Source organism: Ovis aries, chromosome 15 (assembly GCF_016772045.2).
Source record: "Ovis aries strain OAR_USU_Benz2616 breed Rambouillet chromosome 15, ARS-UI_Ramb_v3.0, whole genome shotgun sequence".
NCBI classification, from domain to species: Eukaryota; Metazoa; Chordata; class Mammalia; order Artiodactyla; family Bovidae; genus Ovis; species Ovis aries.
In genome coordinates, this window is record NC_056068.1 from 72,760,154 (window position 1) to 72,783,857 (window position 23,704).

A 23,704-nucleotide genomic window follows, 5' to 3' on the forward strand; every position below is an offset into this window, starting at 1 on the left:
GTAACAAAAAGCAAAATTAGCAAACATGTGCCTCCTGATAGAAGTACATACTATTGCTTATAAAGTATTCTTACCCCCCAAATTAAACCTGAATTTGATCACCTAACTATTAGTGGACAGAGAAAGTGAAAGTAAAGTCTCTCAGTCATGTCCGACTCTTTGCAACCCGTGGACTGTAGCCCACCAAGCTCCTCTGTCCATGGGATTCTCCAGGCAAGAATACTGGAGTGGGTTGCCATTTCCTTCTCCAATTAGTGGATGGAAGAACATGTTAAATGACATCAGGAGGATGCAATCAGCCAGTGACAGGCTGGTTAAGTTAAATGTGTGATCTACTATATTCAACAGATGCCAGGGAGGGGAGAAGGAGGGAGGCAGAGGGAGAAAAAGAGGAGCCGATAGAGCAGATAGAAAATGGCAGCCTACTCCAGTATTCTTGCCTGGAGAATCCCATGGACAGAGGAGCTTGGTGGGCTACAGTCCACGGGTTGCAAAGAGTCGGACATGGAGTCCATGGAGTCACAGAGTCGGACGTGACTGAGCGGCTAAACACAGAGCTGATAGAGGGAGAGAGATAGAGATGGAGACAGACATAGATGTGATTTCATAACCTGTTTTATTATTTCATATTCTATTATGATTATGAAAGATATGACTAGGAAGAATTTAGATATGTTTGCCATATTTCTGAATAGTAAAAGTAGGGAAAGTGTTAGTCGCTCAGTCATGTCCAACTCTTTGTGACCCTGTGGACTGTAGACCACCAGGCTCCTCTGTCCATGGAATTCTTCAGGCAGAAATACTGGAGTGGGTAACCCTTCCCTTCTCCAGGGGATCTTCCCCACCCAGGGATTACGACCCAGGTCTCCTGCACTGCAGGCAAGTTCTTTACTGTCTGAGGCATAGGGAAGCCCATTTCAGGATGCTACTCACAACCATGCTATGAATTTGTTAAACATGATTCCAGTGTTTTAGAGATAAGATACCTTGGTGTGATCTGACCCGTTATCATTTTCAGATGTTTATGCTACATAAGGTTTTAGAGCTTTAAAGAGAAATATGCTTTCTGGTAGAAGAAATAGATATTATTCGATTTTTACTACCTATAAATATATTTTAAAGTTTTTAAATGTAAATAGGATAATGTGTACTTAATAGTACAGCTCCATGCATTTTTACATACACATCAAGATATAGAGTATTTCCTACATCCTGAAGATTCCCTTAATGCCTTTTCCCTGTCATCTACCCCATTACCTAGGAGTAGCCAATATTCTAACTTCTATAGTTATAGATTAGCTTTTCCCTTTTTGGAATTGGATAAATGGAATCAAAACAGCTTGTACACTTTTTTTTTTTTTTTAAGCTTGTACACTTTTATTTCAGGCTTTTTTTGGTCAATATAATGTCTGAGAGATCTGTTCATCTTTTGCATGTATTAATAGTTCTTTTATTTAAAAATTGCTATTTAGTATTCTGTTGTGTAAATATACCTTAATTTACTTACTTATTCTCTTGTAGTTTAATATTTGGACAACTGTGCATCAATAAAGCTACCATGGACATTGTTTTGATAGACATGATGTTTTTATTACCTCTTGGGAATTGTGAGGTCATAGGTAGGCGCATTTATTTCTGGACATAATGCAAAGTCATTTTTCCAAAATGATTGTGTCAATTTATAGTGCCACCAGCATTGTATGAGAGTTCTAGTTGCTTTACATCCTTGTCAGCCCTTGGAAGTGCAGTTTTTTTATTTTTAGCTTTGTGCTGGGTATTCATTCCTAATAAAGAGCCACTGGTAATTGCTCCATCTTTTACATCAGAGTATGGTTGACCCGTCAGCAGCACGGTTGGTTAGGGTCACGGACCCTCCATGCAGTTGAAAATCAAAGTATAACCTGACAGTTGGCTCTCAGTATCTTGAGATTTTGCTTCTGAGGTTTCATATCTGTGGATTCAACTAACCTTGGATCCTGTAGTACTGTACCATGTATTTATTGGAAAAAATCTGCATACACATGGGCCCTTGGTGTCCAAAGCCGTATTGTTCAAGAGGCAGCTGTATCACACAGGCCCTCTTGTGTCTAATTGGTGGGTCTTAACTATGATCAGTTCTACATCGTGATTCTGAAACTAAACTGTTACTTGTTTCTTCTCTCAGTTGTCACAGGTAGTACTGATGGAATTGGAAAATCATATGCAGAAGAGGTAAGTAATTTTCAAGACTTTCTTTTTGGTATAAAAATGTGAGAACAAATATAGAATGCTCTCTTACAGTAATTTTGGTTTTGAAGGTGAAAGCACCAATAGAGCCTTATACAATATAATAGAGGTACTTTGTTTCTGCCTTGTTAGCAATGCTATGCTTAAACACAACTTTAAAACAACTTTTGGGGCATAATGTGTGTAAAACGTTTTGTCCTGGTAAGTTGGAATTGTGAACATTTTAGTGTAATTTTATTTTACATTGTGTAACTATGGACCATTCTCAGTCTTGAAAGTTAATTGCTTTGGATTATTTTCCAAAAGGTAGATAAATTAGTAGAGAGCGATTAAATCTGCAGACTAGCCCATGGTATCGTTTTCACAAGAAGGACTGTGACTGACAGATATTGACAGACACCCTCAGAGGATTCCAGTTGTCTATAATGTAACTGAAGGGGAGGACCTCATAATAGTTTGAACAAAACTATACAGACCAGAAGCACTGGCCGTGCTGTTAAGGCGAGCAGTCCTGGTTCCACAGAGGCGCACCGATAGCCTGAGATATTGTCTGATTGTGGTGGAGATCCTGGCCGATCCATTGACTCTCTCATTTATCCTTTCAAAAGCGTTTTTTAAAAAAATCCTTTGGTTTCTCAGCCTTCTGTTTTTAATACAAAATCTACAGAAAAGTTTCAAGAAGAATACAGGAAGCACTCATATACCTTTCATCAGGATTCACCAGTTGTTAACATTTTGCCCTGTTTCACTTTATCATTATAATTTGGAGCTTCCCTGGTGGCTCAGAGGTTAAAGCACCTGCCTGCTATGCGGGAGACCAGGGTTCAATCCCTGGGTTGGGAAGATTCTCCTGGAGAAGGAAATGGCAACCCACTCCAGTATTCTTGCCTGGAGAAACCCATGGACGGAGGAGCCTGGTGGGCTACAGTCCACGGGTTGCAAAGAGTCGGACACGATTGAGCGACTTCACTTCATTTCACTTTGGTGGGACCATTGGGGACTTAGAGGCATTGTAACAACTCACCCTTAAAGATTTCAGCATGAAGCGTCTGAAAACTAGAATGTTCACTCTTGTAACCACAGTCCAGTGATCACACATGGGATACGAAGTTTAGCTTGACACCACACTACTGTACAGTCTGTATTCAAGTTTCCCCGTTATCCCAGGAGTGCCTTTTATAGAGCTTTTTGTATTCCAGAACCATTTAAAGATTATGCATTGCATCTAGATGTCCTATTTCTTGACCAGGAGAGCTCCCTAGTACCCTTCCGCGCAGGCCCCCCACCCCCACCTTTTTTGCCTTTTTTCTTTTGTTACAGTGGCATTTTGGGGGAAATCCAGGCCAGTTGTTCCATAGATTACTGTTTGGGTTTGTCTGATTGTTTCCTCGTGATTGTGTGCGTGTGTGCTCAGTTGGTCAGTTCCTCATGATGCGGTTCAAGGTAAATTTTTTTAGCAGAAATGCTGCACAGGTGATAAACATTTTTTAGCAGGAATGTTACACAGGTGATACTGTATTCTTTTGAGTTTATCTTATCAGGAGCCACAAGAAGTCCATTCGTTCCTTTATTGATTATGTTGAGATAAGTCACTAAGATGCTCTCTACCATAATTTTCTATTATAAAAGTACCTTTTCCCCCTTTGTAATTAATGAGGAATCTGTGGGATGATTCTTTGCATGCATACCTCATTTCTCAACAGTCTTCCACCCCAGCATTTGTTGCTAAATTAGTTATCGCTAGGGTGGTTTTAAAATGGTGATTTTTAAATGGTATCTTTCCTTTTACGATTATATTAGATGCCGTTTTTCAATAGATAGGATCTTTTCCTTGTCCTTCCTCTCCCCATATATTTGTGGGTATATATTTGTGGGTATATATTTGTGGGTATATATTTGTGGGTTTTTTATAGTTTTTTTAATAAGAGATTAATTCAGCAAGTTATTACCAATCTTAATTATTTTTTATAAAAAAATGTTCCATATCTTCTCATTTGCTATACCACTTTTTACTTAATAAAAGCTGACTTTAGGATTTAGGACTGGAAAATTAGTTTACTAAATCATTTATAGTTCAGAGCACATAATTTATTCTCATTTATATACTGTCTGTAGTATTTCACTAAAAATTCTGTGTATATCAGTGTTTTTCTTCTGCCCCGATATTTATGGGTCTCTGGGGATAGAAACCACGTTCCTATAAATCTTATTCATTTTGTGCAGTACTTATACAGCCCTGGAGAAGTACACAGAAGGTACTCCTCAGGAAATTCTTTATTAAGTCATACAATTAACTATCTTAGTTTGCCTTTGTAGTCCATAAAGTATAGTATTTAAATAAAAACTTTAAAATTGGTTCTATTTTTTGAATTCCCAACATTTTAACTGTAGTTTCCTTTGCCAGTTCTATAGTCTTCATGTACCCAGTCTAAGACAAAAACTTTTAAAGCTAATTTTTAAATTAAAGAAGTAATAGATACTTATGAATAAAAAAATTAAGTATGGACAGGTACAAAGTAAAAGTCTTCCTTTTTCTAAAACCCATTGACTTTTATACACTAGCTTGACTGAGAAAAATAATTCTTTGGGGAATCTTTTTGTAAAGTCTTCATTTTGGTTTGCCCATTCATTACACTCGGGGGTTTATTTGTTTTTTAACTTGAATTATCATATGTTTTCTTAAAATGAGACTATATCTAATTTACATTTTAAAGTGAAACAGAGATGTGATTCAGCTGTTCGGTGTCTTCTTTTATTGTTTCAGTTAGCAAAGCGTGGAATGAAAATTGTCCTTATCAGCAGATCACAGGACAAACTGAACCAGGTTTCCAGTGAGATAAGTAAGTCCTCACATCACCCTTCCCCTATAATCACAAAACGAGTACAGGTAGCCTAAATTTAATGTTCTCAAGCAGATATCTAGCATTAATGTATTTATGTTTCAGAAAGCTTCTTTTTTTGTTCTTTTTTGCTGTTAATGGGGGTGTTTCAAAGGTAGATCAGTTTTTTCTAATTAATATAGTACCATTATAAGTTGCTTAAAATGTATTTTACTGACTCATTAGGTTCTTTTGTGAAGAATCCGATTCTCGGATTATGTTCTCCTTAAACATCTGCATTCTTTTTCTGTTGCTCCTTTTAATTATTCTAACTTTTTTTTTTTTTTTTTTTTTTTGCTCTTTGGCTTCAATGTCTTTATTTACTGGCCATGCCATGGGGCATGTGGGATCTTAGTTCCCCAACCAGGGGTGGAACCTGCACCCCCCGCAGTGGAACCTGCACCCCCCGCAGTCTTAACCACTGGACCCCCAGGGAAGGCAGTCCTTGACTTCATTGTCTTTAAATGTATATCATATACGACTGAGGAAAAATGCAAAAGGCTAGCATATATACATGTGAGAGAGAAACTATTTTGGACTTTTTTCTTAGACAGCTGTGCTTGAGACCTGAATTATAATGTGGCAAAAACTCTTCTCATCTGACATCTCGTTAACCAACCAGATGGTTAAACCAGTGCTGTGCATTTCCTTGGTAAAATGTGTTAACTCATGTTCCTCATATGCTGTTTGTGACTGGTAGGCCTTCTCAGTATGATGCTTGTGTACTTTTATTCGTATGGGTCTAATGGTTTACCTGTTAACAGTCAGTTTTATTTGTTTTCAGGCTTAACTTATGCCGGGTGCATTTGTTACTAAGCATTCTGTACACTGATGAATTATTAGTGTGAAAGGGAGAGTACGATAACCAAGTTGAATGCTCTGAAAAAAAGTGAGAAAAGCAAGTTCTTTTAGAAATTGGCTGTCAACCTAGGGGAAAACAAGAAAAATGCAAAATATTGGGGGAAAAACGGTTTGGACTGTTTGATATGTGTTAAAGTTTCTGTTGCGTTAAGAGCTGAAACTGCAATTATAGATAATGCGTTATGGGTGTGAGGGTGTTGTATATGTAAGAAAGACTGGAATTCCAGACTGCAGATCCAGATTCAGATAAGGACTTGGTCCCCTACACAGAGGATTGGTGAGTGAATTACACTTACTCATGGTGTCAGTCAAAATGGTTATAACATGTGCTTATCATTTTCTAGAATTCTTGCTTTAACTGACTTCTCTGAGTATCCAGCTAAAACACTACCCTGATTCTTTCAGAAGAGTCCCAGCTTTATTGAGATATAATTGACATATAATATTATGTAAGTTTGTATATACCATATTATTATTAACATTGCTGTCTACTACTAACATTTATGGAGTATGTTATTATTTATTTATTCTCTCACATGTATTATCCTCTTTGATCCTTCAAGCAACCTTGTGAGGTGTATATTTTGGTATTATTTCTACTCAGACCATAGCTGGTCCTGTTGGACAGATTACACGTCGAGACACTTTAGGTGAAAAACAGATCTTTGTAATATAAAGTATATTAAAAAAATTTTAAAGCCCTGTTGAGGGCACAGATCTTTGCAAAAGTGAGATATCCAATAGATCTTTGGTATTTAAGGATTTTAACTTTCAAAGTTTCAACTATGTAAATGCAGCCTTGGAAGTCCAAGACATACAGTATCTTGCAGTTTTGCTGAGGTGTGAATTCGAATTAAGGAGTGCTCCTGTGACACTACGGAGTCTGAGGTATTTACTTAATGCAGTAGGTGATGTTAACATATTGCCTGGATCTTAGTACTGTTTCTTACTTAGTTACTTGTAGTTAAATGTGTCTAATAACTCTTACAGTGAAAAACATTGTGTGTATGTTTGTGGCGAGTGTATGTAAAACTGATTATTAGTGAAAGCACTTAGTAGTTGCTAGAAATAAAGGTTCATAGGCTGGAAATAGAAGCTTTTGATTAAATGGAATGTTGAATTTTGAAATGCTGTACTATGAATGACTCCACCCCCTATTTGATACAGAAGCAAGAAAAGCTTCCTCATGACACTCACAGCAAGTGCTCCAGGCTGTACAAAAATTGCCCCATGAGTCAGAAGATATGCTTTAATGGCATTTGAGAATTTTGTTAACTTGTGATATGAGGTGACACATGAATGTGGGCAGAAATGTGATTCTGGAAAGAGACAGGATCCTGTTCAAACATTTTTCATGCAGAAACAGATGGTGAAGGCACTGAAATGACCTTTATTATGAGGAAAAAATTTTTTTTTAGTTCTTAAAAATTTTGAAAAATATTTTTCTGGGCATAATATAAATTTACTGGGAGAGGTGGTATCAGCAAACCAGGTCATCTGTTCCAGGCTGAAAAAATAAATACACAGAGGAGATTTATACGTTTGTATAAGTTTTCAACTCAGATGTAAATCATCTGTGAGGGAATCATATTTTCCTGAACGTATGTATTCCAGAAGAAGGAAGGACCAGAATTTAACGTTGGCAAAGACAGACTGACTCTGTTTATGCCTTCAGCAAATCTTTATTGAATGCCTGTGTACCAGGTACTATGTCAGGCAGTCAAGATACAATAGTGAACAAGATATATGCAGTCACTGTGCTCGTGGAATGACGTGAAAGTGGAGGATACAGAAAAAAATAGGAAGAAAATAATAAACAAAACCAAAGACAAATAATTGCAGTTTATGGTAAGTACCATGAAGGAAATAAATAAGGGGCTGGAGGAAGGAAATAGGGAGTTCTTATATTGTAGCAACACAGTGAATTTTATGACTGGAAGACTAATAAAGGGCTACACCTAGACCTCCTGCCCATATAATAAACAAGTTGGTGCTTCAGTGAAGAGATATCTGCTGGGCCCTCTTGGGGGTTCGGTGGTGGAGGGATTGTGTGTGCAAATTGCCATGGTAGATCCACTCCAACGTTTCTACTTCCTTAAACCTTTGGGTTCTTGACTCCACATTATGCCATGAAAAGTTGTGGCCTCTGTAGCTCAGATGGTAAAGAATCTGCCTGCCATGCAGGAGACCAGGGTTTGATCCCTGGGTCGGTAAGATCCTCTGGAGGAGGGAATGGCAGTCCACTCCAGTATTCTTGCCTGGAGAATCCCATGGACAGAGGAGCTTGGCAGGCTACAGTTCACGGGGTCACAGAGTTGGACACGACTGAGCAACTAACACTACTACTACTACTACTGTTTTATTAGCTGAGCCGTTTAAAATCCTAAAGATGATGCTGTGAAAGTGCTGCCCTCAGTGTATCAGCAAATTTGGGAAACTCAGCAGTGGCCACAGGACTGGAAAAGGTCAGTTTTCATTCCAGTCCCAAAGAAGGGCAATGCCAAAGAATGTTCAGACTCCATTTAATTGTGCTCATTTCACATGCTAGCAAGGTAATGCTCAAATCCTTTAAGCTAGGCTTCAGCAGTGCATGAATTGAGAATTTCCAGATGTACAAGTTGGGTTTCTAAGAGAGGAACCAGAGATCAAATTGTCAACTTTCCTTGGATCACGGAGAAAGCAAGGGAGTACCAGAAAAACATCTTCTGCTTCATTGACTACGAGAAAGCCTTTGACTGTGTGCATCATAACAAACTGTGGAATCTTCTTAATGAAATGGGACTATCAGACCACCTTACGTATCTCTTTAGAAACCTGTATGCAGGACAAGAAGCAACAGTTAGAACCTTACATGGTACAGCTGACTGGTTCAAAACTGGGAGAGGAGTATGACAAGGCTGTATATTGTCACCCTGCGTATTTAACTTATATGTGGAGCACATCATGAGAAATGCCAGGCTGGATGAGTCACAAGCTGGAATCAGGATTTTTGGGAGAAGTGTCAGTAACCTCAGATATGTAGATGATATCACTGTAAAGGCAGAAAGAGGAACTAAAAGAGCCTCTTGATGAGGGTGAAAGAGGAGAGTGAAAAAGCTGTCTTAAAACTCAACATTCAAAAAACTAAGATCATGGCAACAGGTCCCTTCACTTCATGGCAAATAGAAGGGGGAAAATTGGAAACAGTGACAGATTTTATTTTCTTGGGCTCTAAAATCACTGCAGTCAGTGACTGGAGCCTTGAAATTAAAAGATGCTTGCTCTTTGACTGGAAAGCCGTGACAAACCAAGACAGCATATTAAAAAGCAGAGACATCATTTTGCTGACCAAAGTCCATATAGTCAAAGGTGTGGTTTTTCCAGTGGTCATGTACGGATGTAAGAGCTGGACCATAAAGAAGGCTGAATGCCGAAGAACTGATGCTTTCGAATTGTGGTATTGGGAGAAAACTCTTGAGGATCCTTTGGACAGCAAGATCAACCCCATCCATCCTAAAGGAAATCATCCCAGAATATTCATTGGAAGGACTGATGCTGAAGCTGAAGCTCCAGTACTTTGACCACCTGATGCCAAGAGCTGGCTAACTGGAAAAGAAGATTGAGGGCAGAAGGAGAAGGGGCGACAGGGGATGAGATGGTTGGATGGCATCACCGACTCGATGGACACGAGTTTGAGCCAACTCCAAGGAGACAGTGGAGGACAGAGGAGCCTGGCGTGCTCCAGTTGAGTGAGAGCAAAGAGTTGGATACAACTTAGCAGCTGAACAACAACAGCAATGCTATCAAATGTGGACCATCGTGGAGTCGAAGTTAACTCTTAAGAGCTCTTTTCAGCTGTAGAAACTAACCTTTAAATCCTAAATCTTTCACAAGTGACTCACGTAACCGATCCCTGGGTTGGGACAATCCCCTGGAGAAAGGAATGGTTACCCACTCCAGGGTTGCCTGGGAAATCCCATGGACAGAGGAGCCTGGTGGACTATAGTCCTTGGAGTTGCAAGAGTAGGACATGACTTAGCGACTAAACCACCACCAGTCTGGTGTTATATTTTGTTTTCCTTAGTCTACTGCTCATAGAATCTGTTCACACCCAGATTTTTCCAGATCTCTACCAATACATTTTTCCATGTTTCTACCAATACATATGAGATCTATACCAATTGTATAAAAAAAAAACTTCACAGTTATTTTTGTGTATGTTATTACTTCGTGGATTAGACTTTGTACTTGTGCTTCCAGGGAATTTCAGTATCTAACCCTTTTATGGGTGGTGATAAGGGATGTTCTGGATAGTAATAAGGCCTCCTCAGCTAGGTCTTGAGTAGAAGAGGCATTCTGCTGCAAATGAATACCCTTATATTTATGGTGAGGTTTTTACAGGATTTTCAAGCCAGGGAAAGCTAATCTCTTCAGAGACAAGAAAGCAAGCTATTTCTCTTTCCTGGTAGGGCAAGCTCAGAGTAGCATTGCAGGGGCAGTGTGTGTATCATTTCTTCAGCCTCAACAGAGTCCACGTAGATTTCCTCATCTCTGGTTCCAGGGTCTCCCTCTTTCTCATTCTGCTTCACTTTCATCCATGAAATGTGGTGAGTCTGTGAAATTCAACTTCTATTGTAATTCCGTAAATGACACACTCAAATCTGGGATGTTAGTGAAGCGAGCTCTGTGGCTATAAAACATAAAAGTTTTTACTGGGGTTGCCATAAAAATTCTCTGGATCTAGATCATAAATGTGATCTCGAAAGCTTAAAGACCCAAGCTTGTCGTTTTCTTTCTGTTAGAGCCCCAGTGCATTCAGAAGAAGCCGCATACTGCACTTTGTTTTTTATTGAAGTTTTGGTTGAAGGATGATATTATATGTTAGAGGTATACAGGACAGTGATTCGCAATTTTTAAAGGTTATACTCCATTTACAGTTATTATAAAAGGCTGTCTGTATTCTTCGTGTTGTGCAATATATCATTGTGGCTTATTTTACATATAGTAGTTTGTATGTCTTTATACCCTACCGCTGTATTGCCCCTTCCCTCTTCTGCCTTCCCACTGATAACCATTAGTTTGTTCTCTTTATCTGTCTTGTTCTTTTTTGTTATATTCACTAGTTTGTTGTATTTTTTTAGGTTCCACATATAAATGATATCGTATAGTATTTTCTCTCTCTGATTTATTTCACTTAGCATAATATCCTCCAAGTCCGTGCATGTTGCTCCACGTAGCAAATTTTTTTTATTTTTTATGACTGAGTAGTATTCGTGTGTGTGTATGTGTATACTCCCTCTTTGTCCATTCATCTGTTGATAGACACTTAGGTTGCTTCTCTATCTTGGTAGTTGTAAATAATGCTATTGTGAACACTGGGGTACATGTATATTTTTGAATGGATTTTTTTTCCTGATATATACCCAGGAATGGAATTGCTGGGTCACAACAGTTCTGTTTTCAGTGTTTTGAGAATCCCCCATTCTGCTTTCCACAGTGACTGGGCCAATTTACATTCCCACCAGCAGTTTAGGAGTGTCCCCTCTTCTCCACATCCTCACCAACATTTGTGATTTGTGTTCTTTTTGACAATCACCATTCTGACAAGTGTGAGATGATGTCTCCTTGTGGTTTTGGCTTGCTTTTCCAGTCTTTGTAGTCGTCGTTTCTTCCAGACTGAAAGGTCTGTGCCCAGGAGCTGCTTGGTCTCTTAAGGCACTTCTTCAGCAGATGCTTGAACGACGGGCAGCCACCATTCATAGTGTTGCTGCGGCATGGAGTCAGGCCAACGTAAGAGTCTCTTGAGGTCTGTATTTCAGGCTTCCACTCCTGATACCAGTTTCTGTACAAGCCAGAGTTCAGTCAGGAAACAGAAGCCAAGCAAGTTTGTTTAACTAGGCTAGCTTGTCTCTCTTCATGCTCACGCTCAGTTGTGTCCGACTCTTGCAATTCCATGGACTGTGATCCACCAGGCTCCTCTGTCTGTCTGTGGGATTTCCCAGGCAGGAATACTGGAGTGGGTTGCCCTGTCCTCCTCCGGGGGATCTTCCCGACCCAGGGAACCCATGTCTCCTGCGTTCCTGCACTGCAGGTGGACTCTTTACCACTGAGCCGCTGGGGAAGCCCTCTCTCTCCAGCTTTTAAACTCACTCCAGTGGATGAATTCATCCTTTCTTCCTTGTCTCACTGGAGAAGTCTTTCCTGAATGCAGGAAAGGAGGAGACTAAAAAAGAAACCAAGTGGAGAGAAATAGGGCTCCTCTCACCATCTAACTCTCTACTGTTATTATGTAAATTTGGGGATTCTGTGCCTTGAGATGTAATTGCTTGTGTACATGGAGGACAGCCTACTCATCAAAGCTCTTCAGAAAAAAATTTAAAAGGATTATATATAACATTGTAGGGAACTAAATGTTTTGCCAGCAGTGGTTAAATGCTTTCCCAGGATTGACTGCTTTGATGAAATTACAGTTTTTTGTAAGGATACCTGTCACTTGTTGAAAGACAAGCTGAAAGTCATCACACATATAATAAGCTTATTTTATTATCATTGTTAGCCAGGATTATGAATATATTAAGTATTTTTATTGATTTTGATTTGTCAAAGAAAAAAGACTCCTGGATAAATGTCAGACTCTGAGTTGAGTTGTGCTTTACTTGCAGTAAAGCACAGTGCGAGAGAGACTGGCTTTCAGAGCAGCCTAATGGTGCGTAGAATATAAAGAAGGAAATGTTAATAGTTCATATTATTATGCAGCAATCGATAATTCTCATTGCTTACAGTTTAATCAACTTTGATTTAAAAAACATTTCTGTCTTCGATTAAAGAAAGTGAGAGAAAGTGAAGTCGCTCAGTTGTGTCCAACTTGTGGCAACCCCATGGATTGTAGCTTGCCAGGCTCCTTCTGTTCAGGGGACTTTCCAGGCAAAAATACTGGAGTGGGTTGCCATTCCCTTCTCCAGGGGATCTTCCCAACCCAGGGATTGAACCCAGGTCACCCGCATTGCAGGCAGACTCCTTACCGTCTTGAGTTACCACAAATATGATGTCTCTTTTGTGTGACTTATGTCAGGGTGAAAACCTTTAGGATGGCCCCAAAATTTCATGACTTTATTTCTTCAAATGTAAAGCTTTTAGAAAACTTACTGGTAAATCTTCCTGGTAAATAGTCAACAGAGGAATAGGTTAAGGTGAACAATATCAGTTTCACTTTTTCAGTCTTGACCTGTGATCATATCTGTGCAGTTAAAGTGCAGATTTGACCCAACATGTTGGACCGTGTGTTTTTGATGTGCCATCAGTATTGTTAATATGGAGCTTTACTGTATTGAGCTTTTTCATCTATCTAAGGAATATGAAACATTCTTGAACACCTAAAGATCTTTTTGTTTTATCTTTAATAAAGCTAGAACTGTATGATTGTAGGAATAGAGTTAATCTCATGTATCCCCTAGAGTCACATATTTCTTTTACCACTTCTGTAGTGCCAAAAATATCTTTATTGCCCTTTGAGTTCACCTATTTCAAGGTCGTAAGCCGTCAGGAACCAAGAAGACCATCCAGTGTGCCTCTACCGATTTTGCCTGTTTGTAAGATCGTATTACCTGTGATCTTACTGCAAGTTCCCCAAGTAACTCAGCGTTGTTGGCCTTCAGAAAGCGACGTTCTGTGCTCCCCGTAAGACTCCCTTCGAGTCACAGAGGAGGCACCAGGATGGTTTACTGGGAGGTCTTTGAAACTTTGTTTCCCCATATGGTAGTGTAATCCTTGTTCCTTACTTGTGGGTTTGTCATGCCTAATTAAGTGAGAGGTACTGTTAAATGAAACATTTCTGGCATGGTGATAGTTACAAATTTGCTTTAATCTAATTTATATCCTGGTAGGAGAAAGGTAGATTCCTCCTGAGCCTATGCAAATAATTACATCACCATGTAAAGTAAAAGGACTTGGGACTTCACTAGTGGTCTTGAGAGTCCCTTGGACTGCAAGGAGATCCAGCCAATCCATTCTGAAGGTCATCAGCCCTGGGATTTCTTTGGAAGGAATGATGCTAAAGCTGAAACTCCAGTACTTTGGCCACCTCATGCGAAGAGTTGACTCACTGGAAAAGACTGATGCTGGGAGGGATTGGGGGCAGGAGGAGAAGGGGACGACCAAGGATGAGATGGCTGGATGGCATCACTGACTCAATGGACGTCTGAGTGAACTCCGGGAGTTGGTGCTGGACAGGGAGGCCTGGTGTGGTGCGATTCATGGGGTCACAAAGAGTTGGACACGACTCAGCGACTGAACTGAACTGAACTGAGGAGAAAGGTAGATTCCTCCTGAGTCTATGCAAATAATTACATCACCATGTAAAGTAAAAGGACTTGGGACGTCACTAGTGGTCCAGGGACTGGGACTCCATCATGCTCCCAAGGTAGGGGACCTGGGATCGATCCTTGGTCAGGGAACTGGGTCCCACATGCAGCAACTCGGGACCCATGTTCCACAATGAAGATAGACGATCCCTCTTGTTGCAACCAAATAAATAAATATTTAACAACAACAAAAAAAAAACTCAGTAAAGACATGTGTAATACTTGACCTTTGTTCTGATTAGTTTTGCAGACAAGACCAATGAGTATGTGTTATATTTTCTATACGATTCCCATCCTGAAATTGACCTAACAAATTACTAGTTTATATTCAAGTTACTATTGCCACATAATGAACTACCTACCCAAACTTGCAAAGTGTAAAATAGCCATTTGAGATGCTCACAAATTGTGCCGGTCAGGAATTTTGCCAAGACTCGGGGAACAGTTCTTGTACCCATCAGGGCATTGTTTAGGTCATCAACGATAGCTGAGTGATAACGCATCTGTCTGGTCTGGGAGATCTGAGATGGCTTCACAGTTTGCTGCCGCGGCAGGATGTGACTGCAGACTAGACATGGCTGGGGCTGTTGACTTCAGTGCCTCCATGTAGCTCTGCAGCATGTTCATCTCATGGTAGCTGGACTTCTTACATGGTAGCTCTCTTTCCCCAGAGTGCATGTCCCAAGAGAACTAGGCAGAAGCTGATGTCTTTTTGGTTACCTGCTCTCATAATTCATAGGGTGTTAATTTTGCTGTACTGTGTTGGTCAAGCGATGGTGGGCCATCTCAGATTCAACCGAAGAGGAGAAGATGCCACGTCTTGATGGGGGAGTGATGTGGTAACTTTGGAGAACGTTTGGGAAGGGAGATAGTTTTTGAAAATAAAATCTTGATTTGGAAAATACAGTCTGCCACATTTTATAAGCTATATGAAGATTTCTCAGTTGTTGTTTTTTTTTTTTCCTGAATCCAGAGGGTTTGGTTGGAGCAATACATCATTCAAAGAGTGTTTCATTTCAGTATGCCCAAGTATAGCCAGACACCATGAGAATTAGTGAGAAAGGGAGAAAGAGGTTTTGTCAAAACCAATTAAATTTCCCTCGTGGGTTCCATTCAGTCTTGCAAAATTAATTCTTTTTCCGTTGGATCTTGGGTTAGCAGCCTGGTTTTACAAGGTGTCTGATTTTCAAGTAAAATAGTCTTACAAATACTGACTTAGGTCCCTGATACATTCTGTCTAAGAGTCTGCTCTTAGTGGTGCTGTTGGGTTACACTGGACAGGAAGCCTGACCCATGAGTCCATAATAGTCAAGCCTTTATTGTTTGACTGTTTCATCCTAGAGACCCAGTTTTCTCACCTCCAGCTTATGGCTTGGCCTTTCGGCATTCTTGAAGGAAAAGTAGAAACCACCTGTTAATAAGACTGGTGGTCTCTGGTTAATTTATTACAACAGTTAACAGTGTCAGAATGGAATCCCCTATTGGAGTATAATATTCAGCCACTTACTGATTCAGCCAGTGATTATCCCGAGGGCACGAGCCTTATGATGGACACTAAAGACACTGGTAAATAAATCTCCAGGGACCTTTATAAAGTGTGTTTTAAACCTGCCACCAATTAACCAGAGTATTTAATATTTAGAAATCATATTGTTTGCATTGTTGTGCCAGTGCTTTTCACAAGATCTTGAATATGTTCTGTCTACCTTGAGAAATGTACAAGTGTTGAGCCATACTCGTTATTAGTTACCTCATGGATCTGCCCATATTATGGGTTTAGTAAACAGGGCAACTCTTATTTAGAGTTAAGCTAAATTAAAGATACAGAGTATAATAAATCTAGTTCTTCCTAGTAGCCAGATGCTGCCCAGTGGCTATCTGGGAAACACCAGATAGTTTGGATATAAAATATATCTTAAATAATTTTATTATTTTTAATTTGAGGCTAATGTTTTCACAGGCAGTATCATAAAGAGTTGCCAGGAAACTAGTGATTACAGCAAAATATAAACATAAGTCATAGGTGCCCAAGACAAGAAATGATTACTGTCCTGGTTTGGAGTGACAGTAATTCAAATAAAGCACAGCTGCAAGAAATAGTAATGATTATGAAATCTGGCCTTCTCAGAAGCAAGAAATTTTGTTAAAAAAATGTTGCGAGGGCACAACAAAAGTCAACACAAAAACTCAAAAAGATAACTGGTTGTTCGGAAGTGAGAGTGTTGTGGGTAGATAAGGAACCTGGCCAGGTTAGGAACTGAAGGCACAGAATAGCTTGTTTTTAAAGTCGTCGTCTTAAGAGAAGATTATATTATCAAAGATCAAGTTTCTTTGCAACAACTGGTTTCTGATGGCTTAATTCATAATCTTTCTTTGTAGATTTTAATATGTTTTATAAGCCCATTTATATATAGGTATATGTGTATATACATATATATTTAGATGACAAATTAACACTTTCACTTATAACTTAGAATGTATTAATTGTATTCTCTTTGTATAAGATGATGCATATAACCACACTGAACTTGATATTCTAATTAGAGTTTTCTTTAGGAATTTTAGTATTCAGAAATTGGCCAGTTAACCAAACATTCCTCATTATTTAACTCACCATGATACTAGTATAGTATCTTAAGGCCAATTAAGAGTTTTAGAGGTTTATTTCCAATGACATTACAGAGCAGTACAATCATTTTTGACACCAGGTTTGTCAGAGATGGCGTTTAAAAGTTATACCCAGGAGATAGGAAGAGTGATTAAGGTAAGATGATTTGGAGCATTGTCTGTAATTTAGAAGAGCTAATAACCCTTTAATAAAGATATTAATTTTCATGACTTTAAATTGTGTGTGTGGAAACAGTGATAATGCAGCTAACTGGTAAAACCTGGGTAGAAAATTTAAAAGCTAAAAGAATGAAATGGTACAGTGCACTATTTTTTGTACTGTGATATGGTCAGAAAGAAGACATATTTTAAAAACCAGTTCTAATTTGGCCAAGTATTTACCTTAATCAGAGGTTTACGGAGAAGTTGGGTTCTTATCAATTATTACAAATATTTCATATTTTAAGTTTATATTAGTACAATTTTAAATAACTATTAGTTGCTAGTCAGATGTCTGTCTGACTTTTTAAACTGTCACTGCTTGAGCTGATCATTTCTTGGAGAATGATTTTTCTGAAATCCTCACCATATGTAAAGCATTAGAAGTTTTGTCCTTGTTTGTTAATTTTTGAGTTTTCTCAGATTTAAATGAGTACTTACTAGTCAGAAAAGAACAGGTGTTTTGAGATTTAAACAGTTGCTTGATAGTGCTGTTCTTTGCACTGAAATCTACTGTGTCCAACTTTATTTTGATTAGTGTTAGCATGATATATCTTTTTCTGTCTTTATTGTTAGTCTATATGCACTTTATATTTAGAATGGGTTTCTTATAGACAGCATAACTTTAGTCTTATTTTTTTATCCCATTTGATGATTTCTGCCGTTTAATTGGTATGCTCAGGCCATTAACTTTTAATGTTATTGTTGATATAATTGAATTGAAATTTATCACTTACTCCTTTGAATTTTTCCCATCTGTTCATTTGCTGTTTTGTTATTTTTTTTTCCTGCCTGCTTTTGGATTAATAGCCTGGTTTTTATTATTCCATATCATTTTCTTCCTTAGCTTATTGACTGTACATCTTTTTCTGTTTGTTTTTAGTGATTGCCTTTAATTTTGTAGGGTACATTGACTTATCACAGTGTCCTACTTCATGTTAGCATATGAACCTGAGGATCCTACACTTCCCTTCCATACATTCTGTCCTCTGTGTGTTATAGGCTGTGTAACATACTACTTTTGCCTTAGTCAACTGTATTTTAAAGAGAATTAAATTTATTTTAAAGTATTTTATATTTACACACATACTATCATTCCTGATGCTCTTCATCCCTTCATGTAAATAGATTAAAATTGGGATTTTTTTTTTCTTTTTTTCTGTTTGAAAGATGTCCTTTAACATTCTCTTGTAGTGTTGGTTTGCTGATGACATTCTTTTTGTGTATCTGAAAAAAACTTTTACTTTTGAAATACATCTTCCCTGGGTATAAAATTTTAAGTTGACAGGTTCTTCCTTCCCCCCGCAGTACTTTACCTGGTTGTTCCAGTTTGCAGTGTGTCTGACAAGAAGTCTGCTCTCATTCTTTTGGCGGTTAGTGCATCAGAGATTCTTTCTCTCCCTCACTCTTTTCCTAGGACTTCAGTTATAGTATGTTAAACTGACTGAAGTGGTCCCTCAGCTCACTCGTAGCGTGCTCTTTCGTCTTTTTTCAATCTCTTTTCTCTCTGTATTTCATTTTGGATGGTGTCTCTTGCTATATCTTTACATTTACTAACCTTTTTTCTGCAGTGTCTAATCTGCTGTTAATCCTGTTAGTGTATATTTTTTTAATCCAGAAATTGTGTTTTTCTCTCTCTATAAAAATTTAGATCTTTTTAAATATCTTCCTTATCTCTTTTTAAAATAGTCACCCTCTAATTTCTAGGACGTGAAGACTACTGCATGTTCTCCCTCTCTTGAGAGAGAACAAGATGGGTTTGAACTGCCCAGTGTGTACTGCGTGGTCTATAGATGCGCATGTGCAGATGGGGAGTGCTGCCTGAAAAGTGATGTGTTGATTGCCAACTGACACACACGCACACACACACACACACACGCACACACGCACACACAATCTTTCTTACTGTTGTTCTCACTCACTTTTTCTCTTCACTCAGCTAATTCTGCAGACTCTGTGTTTCCCAAGTGCCCAAGTCTTTCCTCAGTTCAGGCGTCACTGCTGGTATCTATGTGAGTTCTCTTCATTCCAGTCCAGGAAACCTAACTGGGCAGTAAGCTAGGGCAACCGTAAGGGTCACTTTATTTACTTCCCTTTTATTAGGTATTCCTCTCCTGAACTGCCTATTGTCCAGTGTCTAAAAACCATTGTTTCATATATTTTATCATTTTTTTAAGTGACGGAGCAAATCTGGTTTTTGTTACACCATCATGGCTTTAAGCAGAAGATCCCCTCCCCATTTCCCCCCTACCATCATAGATTTCTTGGTAAGCATAATTACTATCTTTGCAGAGGTCTATAAATGTTTGGTCTGTATTAAACTTTGAAGAGAAAAAAGGACTCAGTTCTTTTGCAAATGTTTGCACGGGGCCTGACGCAACTTAAGTGGGGGAATGCGTCTACTTAGCAAGTATTGTTTTGTTGGCTGAATAGTCATTATGAAACCTCATCATATTCTTAATATTGCACAGAAAGATGCTTTTGACATTTAGCTGACGTTCCAATTATGGCACAAGTGTTTTTCTAAGCTAATGCAGGATCATGTTCTAAAGCTGTCCAACTAAACAATTTCACCAAATGTAGCTGATTTCAACTTCATTACTGTTTGTTACCAATTGTGTACTCCAGCAGAGAACAACATCTGTAATATGGGTGGGTATTTTGTTAGAAATGTAGCATACCTACCAATTAGTTGGCTCTGCCAAATTAGCATGCGTTGGTCTGCATCTCCAATTAAGGCAGCTGCTTGCGTGTTGCTATTCTACAGCTGGCACTAGGCTTGTGGGAGTGTGCTGCTCCATGGCCAGACACTAGCTATACCTCGTAATTAAAATATTTGCTTATGTTTGTGTGATTTCTATAAAACAGTAAGTGGTCTTTCCAGTTGTGTTATTGATGGTTCCATGACTTTTGTATGAAACTGTTTTCTTGGTTAGGGAAATGTGGGACCAAGGTGTTCTGAAATGACTCCCATTTAAATAGATAATTGATATTTCTCCTCCCACTTCTAAATTGTTGGTTGTTGTTTTAAATGGATAATTGTAATTTGGGGTACAGCCTTCAGCGTTAATAAAAGAATTTGTAGAAAGGCGTATTCTTTAAAACATAAAGTTCAGTAGTCTTATATAGGGATTGCTTTCTTTTTCATCACAGAGAGAAAGTATTTTTGAAAGCTTTATGGAAAAGGTTCATTTTATCTTGATTTTTCTGGCAGGTGAAGTTCTGTGTCTTCTTGTCAATTATCTATTGTTTTAATAATCTCTTTATGCCATCAGTTATTAAATGTATAATTTATGTTACATGATGATCTTTAAAATAACTACAGATCAAATTTAGATAATGTACTGCTGTATCTAATGCTGGAATCAAAAGAGGAGTCCATTAAAACTGACAGGAAATATCATAAATTTTGAACTACTTTATTCCTTTGTTATTAAAAAACAATAGAATTAATACTGTATAACATCAGTCTGCTAGTAATAGAACACTGATATAGAGTCAGCTTTTATTATACATTCATTCTGTTTAATGCTGTAAGATGTATAAGATCTAAAATGCAGTCACTTTTCCATAACTGATTAAAATATTAAGCCACAAATATAAATATATTCACTTTTGTGGAATACATAGAATCATGTTTAGGTATATGTAGTTTGAAAAGCACACTCCACACTGTTTTGAAAGGGCATCTCTGTTTATGAACCACTGATGGATTAAAATCCTCATTTTATTAATATGGAAACCAACTCTGAGAAGCCAGGTCATAGCTAATTAATGGCAGAGGTGGACAGGGTTCAGATCTTTGGCTTCTTCCAGTGTGTTTTCCATTACCCCCATGTTCTTAAATATACTTTGAATGGTGTGGCTGATAACTGAATGATAACTTTTGGGGAGGTACATTTCAAAAACTTAATGTCAGAATAGCCTAGCATCAAGAGAACAAACAACACGCTAAGCTAAATTTGCATTAGGACTATTTTTGAATGCAGTTGCCTATTGCATTTATTATCATTGGGTCATTTAAAGGATGTGTGAGCATTTTGATTGAATGGATGTATTCTTTTTCTTGAAGATAAAGCCATGTTTAACTGTGTATTTAAGGAGGGCTTTGACTTAGGAAAACCCTAATGTAACTATATAAAACTGTTGATATTAAAACAAGCTTTGACTAAAAGCAAATAGTCTTCTAGTAATGTTTGAGATATTTCCTGAATAAGTAGTGAAATAAACATTCATAATTGATTGTTAGAACTATCATGAGGACAACCTGCTAGCTTACCCAAGGTCACATAGTAGGCAGTGTGAATGTTAATTACAGACCAACCAACTGCAAGCCTAGGTCTCTTTCCACTCCTAGGTGACACTTCTCATTATTCTCCCCTTTTCCCCAAGTTATCCTTTATGGTATTAATATAGGTTCTCATGGTGTCTTGAGTATAGAGTCCATGTTTTGGACTTCCATATCTGAGTGGCATGGAAGATTCTAGAAGGCCATTGTTCATCCTTGGTGTGTCTTTAGTTGTGGTCTGTGGAGGTGGATATTGGATTTGCAGTAAGATAGGGGGCACCCTCATGGGTGGGACTCCAGCTTTCCTTCTGCTTCAGTGTTGGCCGCCCTGCTTTGATTGGTTTTGTACATGGAGTTCTGTGGACTTTTGATAAAAGGGCCTGTTGAAAGTGAAGTTTGGAAACCATTGCTGGAAACCTACACCTTCTCTGCTGTTCCTTGTTGTTTCCTTCTACCAAAGGACCCGATTACTCAGCATATGTCTCTATATGCCTAGACTTTTTCCTCTTCAAAGGAGGAAATGTTTTCTTCCCTAAAACTCAACCTTTTGCTGGTATCTTGAACCCCAATCTGACATTTCTTGCTAGTACCATAAGGACTTGTTCCCATAATAGTCTTCTCTGCTGTCTCCAACAGGTACCTTTTAGATGAGTTTTCTTGGGCTTGCCACTTAATTACATAAATCTTAATTTATGTCTTTGAAAATCCAAACGATCTGTTAACCCTACGCCCAGCATTTCTGTAGAGCAGCTGTCAGCTGGGGTTGTGACCTGCTTGCCCTTTAGGTGGAGCCTGTCCTGCCGCGTGAGTCCCATCCCCTCTGCACTCGCACAGTGCCTGCGTATGTACTTTACCAGGCCCTCTTCACACAGTTGGGAAAAGCGCTTGGTCCCTGAGGACGTTTTGAGTTTGCAGCCTCCGTTATCCTTGACAGTCTTTCTAAGCAGCACATCTAGAGAGAAATGCTGTTTCATTTGCAGGGTGTGGTAGAACATTTGTATCACTTGGATATGCCTTATCTTCAAAAAAATGTACTTCTGGTATGGTATAGGTACACTTTTATAAGTATTCTTTGGGCTTCCCCTGTGACTCAGTGGTAAAGAATCTGCCTGCAATGCAAGAGACCCAAGTTTGAAATGGCAACCCACTCCAGTATTCTTGCCTGGAGAATCCCATGGACAGAAGAGCCTTGCAGCCTACGGTTCATGAGGTCGCAAAGAGCCAGACATGACCAAGAGACTAACACTAAAACTTTCACATAGGTACACTTTATAAATATTCATCAATTTTGCTTTTGTCTTGTAATAGAAAAGTGAAAGTCACTCAGTCGTGTATTACTCTGCAACCCCGTTGACTATACAGTCAGTGAAATTCTCCAGGCCAGAGTACTGGAGTGTGTAGCCTTTCCTTTCTCCAGGGGATCTTCCTGACCCAGGAATCTAACCCAGGTCTCCCGCATTGCAGGTGGATCTCTTTACCAGCTGAGCCACAAGGGAAGCCTCGTAACAGAAACATACCTATAAATATTAATACTGAAAACAAATATAAACTTAGGATATAGCAAAAACAGTAAAAATACTCATGTACAGGTTAGTGAGTGAACACGAAGTTGAGGGAGTCACATACTCCCACCTGATTATTACTCTTTCTTTCCTCCCCCAAAGTAACCACTGTCTTAATTTCTAATATTATCATTTGGCTTTGACTTCTTTGGACTTTCTGTACATTGCATAATACAGTGTGTATTTTTTTGAGTTTCGGCTTCTTCAACTCAGCGTTATGCTTGTGAGTTTTGTCTATATTTTTAAATGGAGCTATAGTTCATTTATTTTCACTCCTTTGTGAATATACCACAGTTTAGTTGTCTGTTGCATCGGTGATAGACATTTGGGTAGTTCCTGTCAGTGATGTTACTGGGAACAACCCTGTGTATGTCTTTTGGGAGCACGTGTGCATGTGTGTAAATTTCTGTTGGATCTATATTATGAGTGGACTCATATTCTTGATAGCTTCTTTGGCATACACATAGCACTGCTCTTTCTTTCAGGGTCTTTGATGAAGAGATATTAAGTACATTTTTTAAGATCACGTGCAAATGTTATACATTAGCAGATTCAGAATTGGCACCTAAGACCTTAATTCCTCCTGTGCCATTTTCAAAACAAAACACAAAAAGTAAAAAAAAAAAAAAAAAAATCTAACAAGGCTGCAAGCTACCTCTTTATTTTTATGTCTTAACTTTTAGTACTTATGAATTTATATATATAATTTGTATGCATTATAAA

The 23,704-nt window shown here is 38.5% G+C and overlaps 1 protein-coding gene across 1 annotated transcript in view; it reads left to right on the forward strand.

Annotated features, from left to right (window-relative positions):
* The window catches only part of HSD17B12 (hydroxysteroid 17-beta dehydrogenase 12), a 169,039-nt gene that overhangs the window by 58,287 nt on the left and 87,048 nt on the right, over nt 1-23,704 (forward strand). The window contains exons 2-3 of the mRNA XM_004016421.6: nt 2,165-2,211; nt 4,991-5,066. Coding sequence (XP_004016470.1) covers nt 2,165-2,211; nt 4,991-5,066 — 123 coding nt within the window. The remainder of the gene's footprint in view (nt 1-2,164; nt 2,212-4,990; nt 5,067-23,704) is intronic.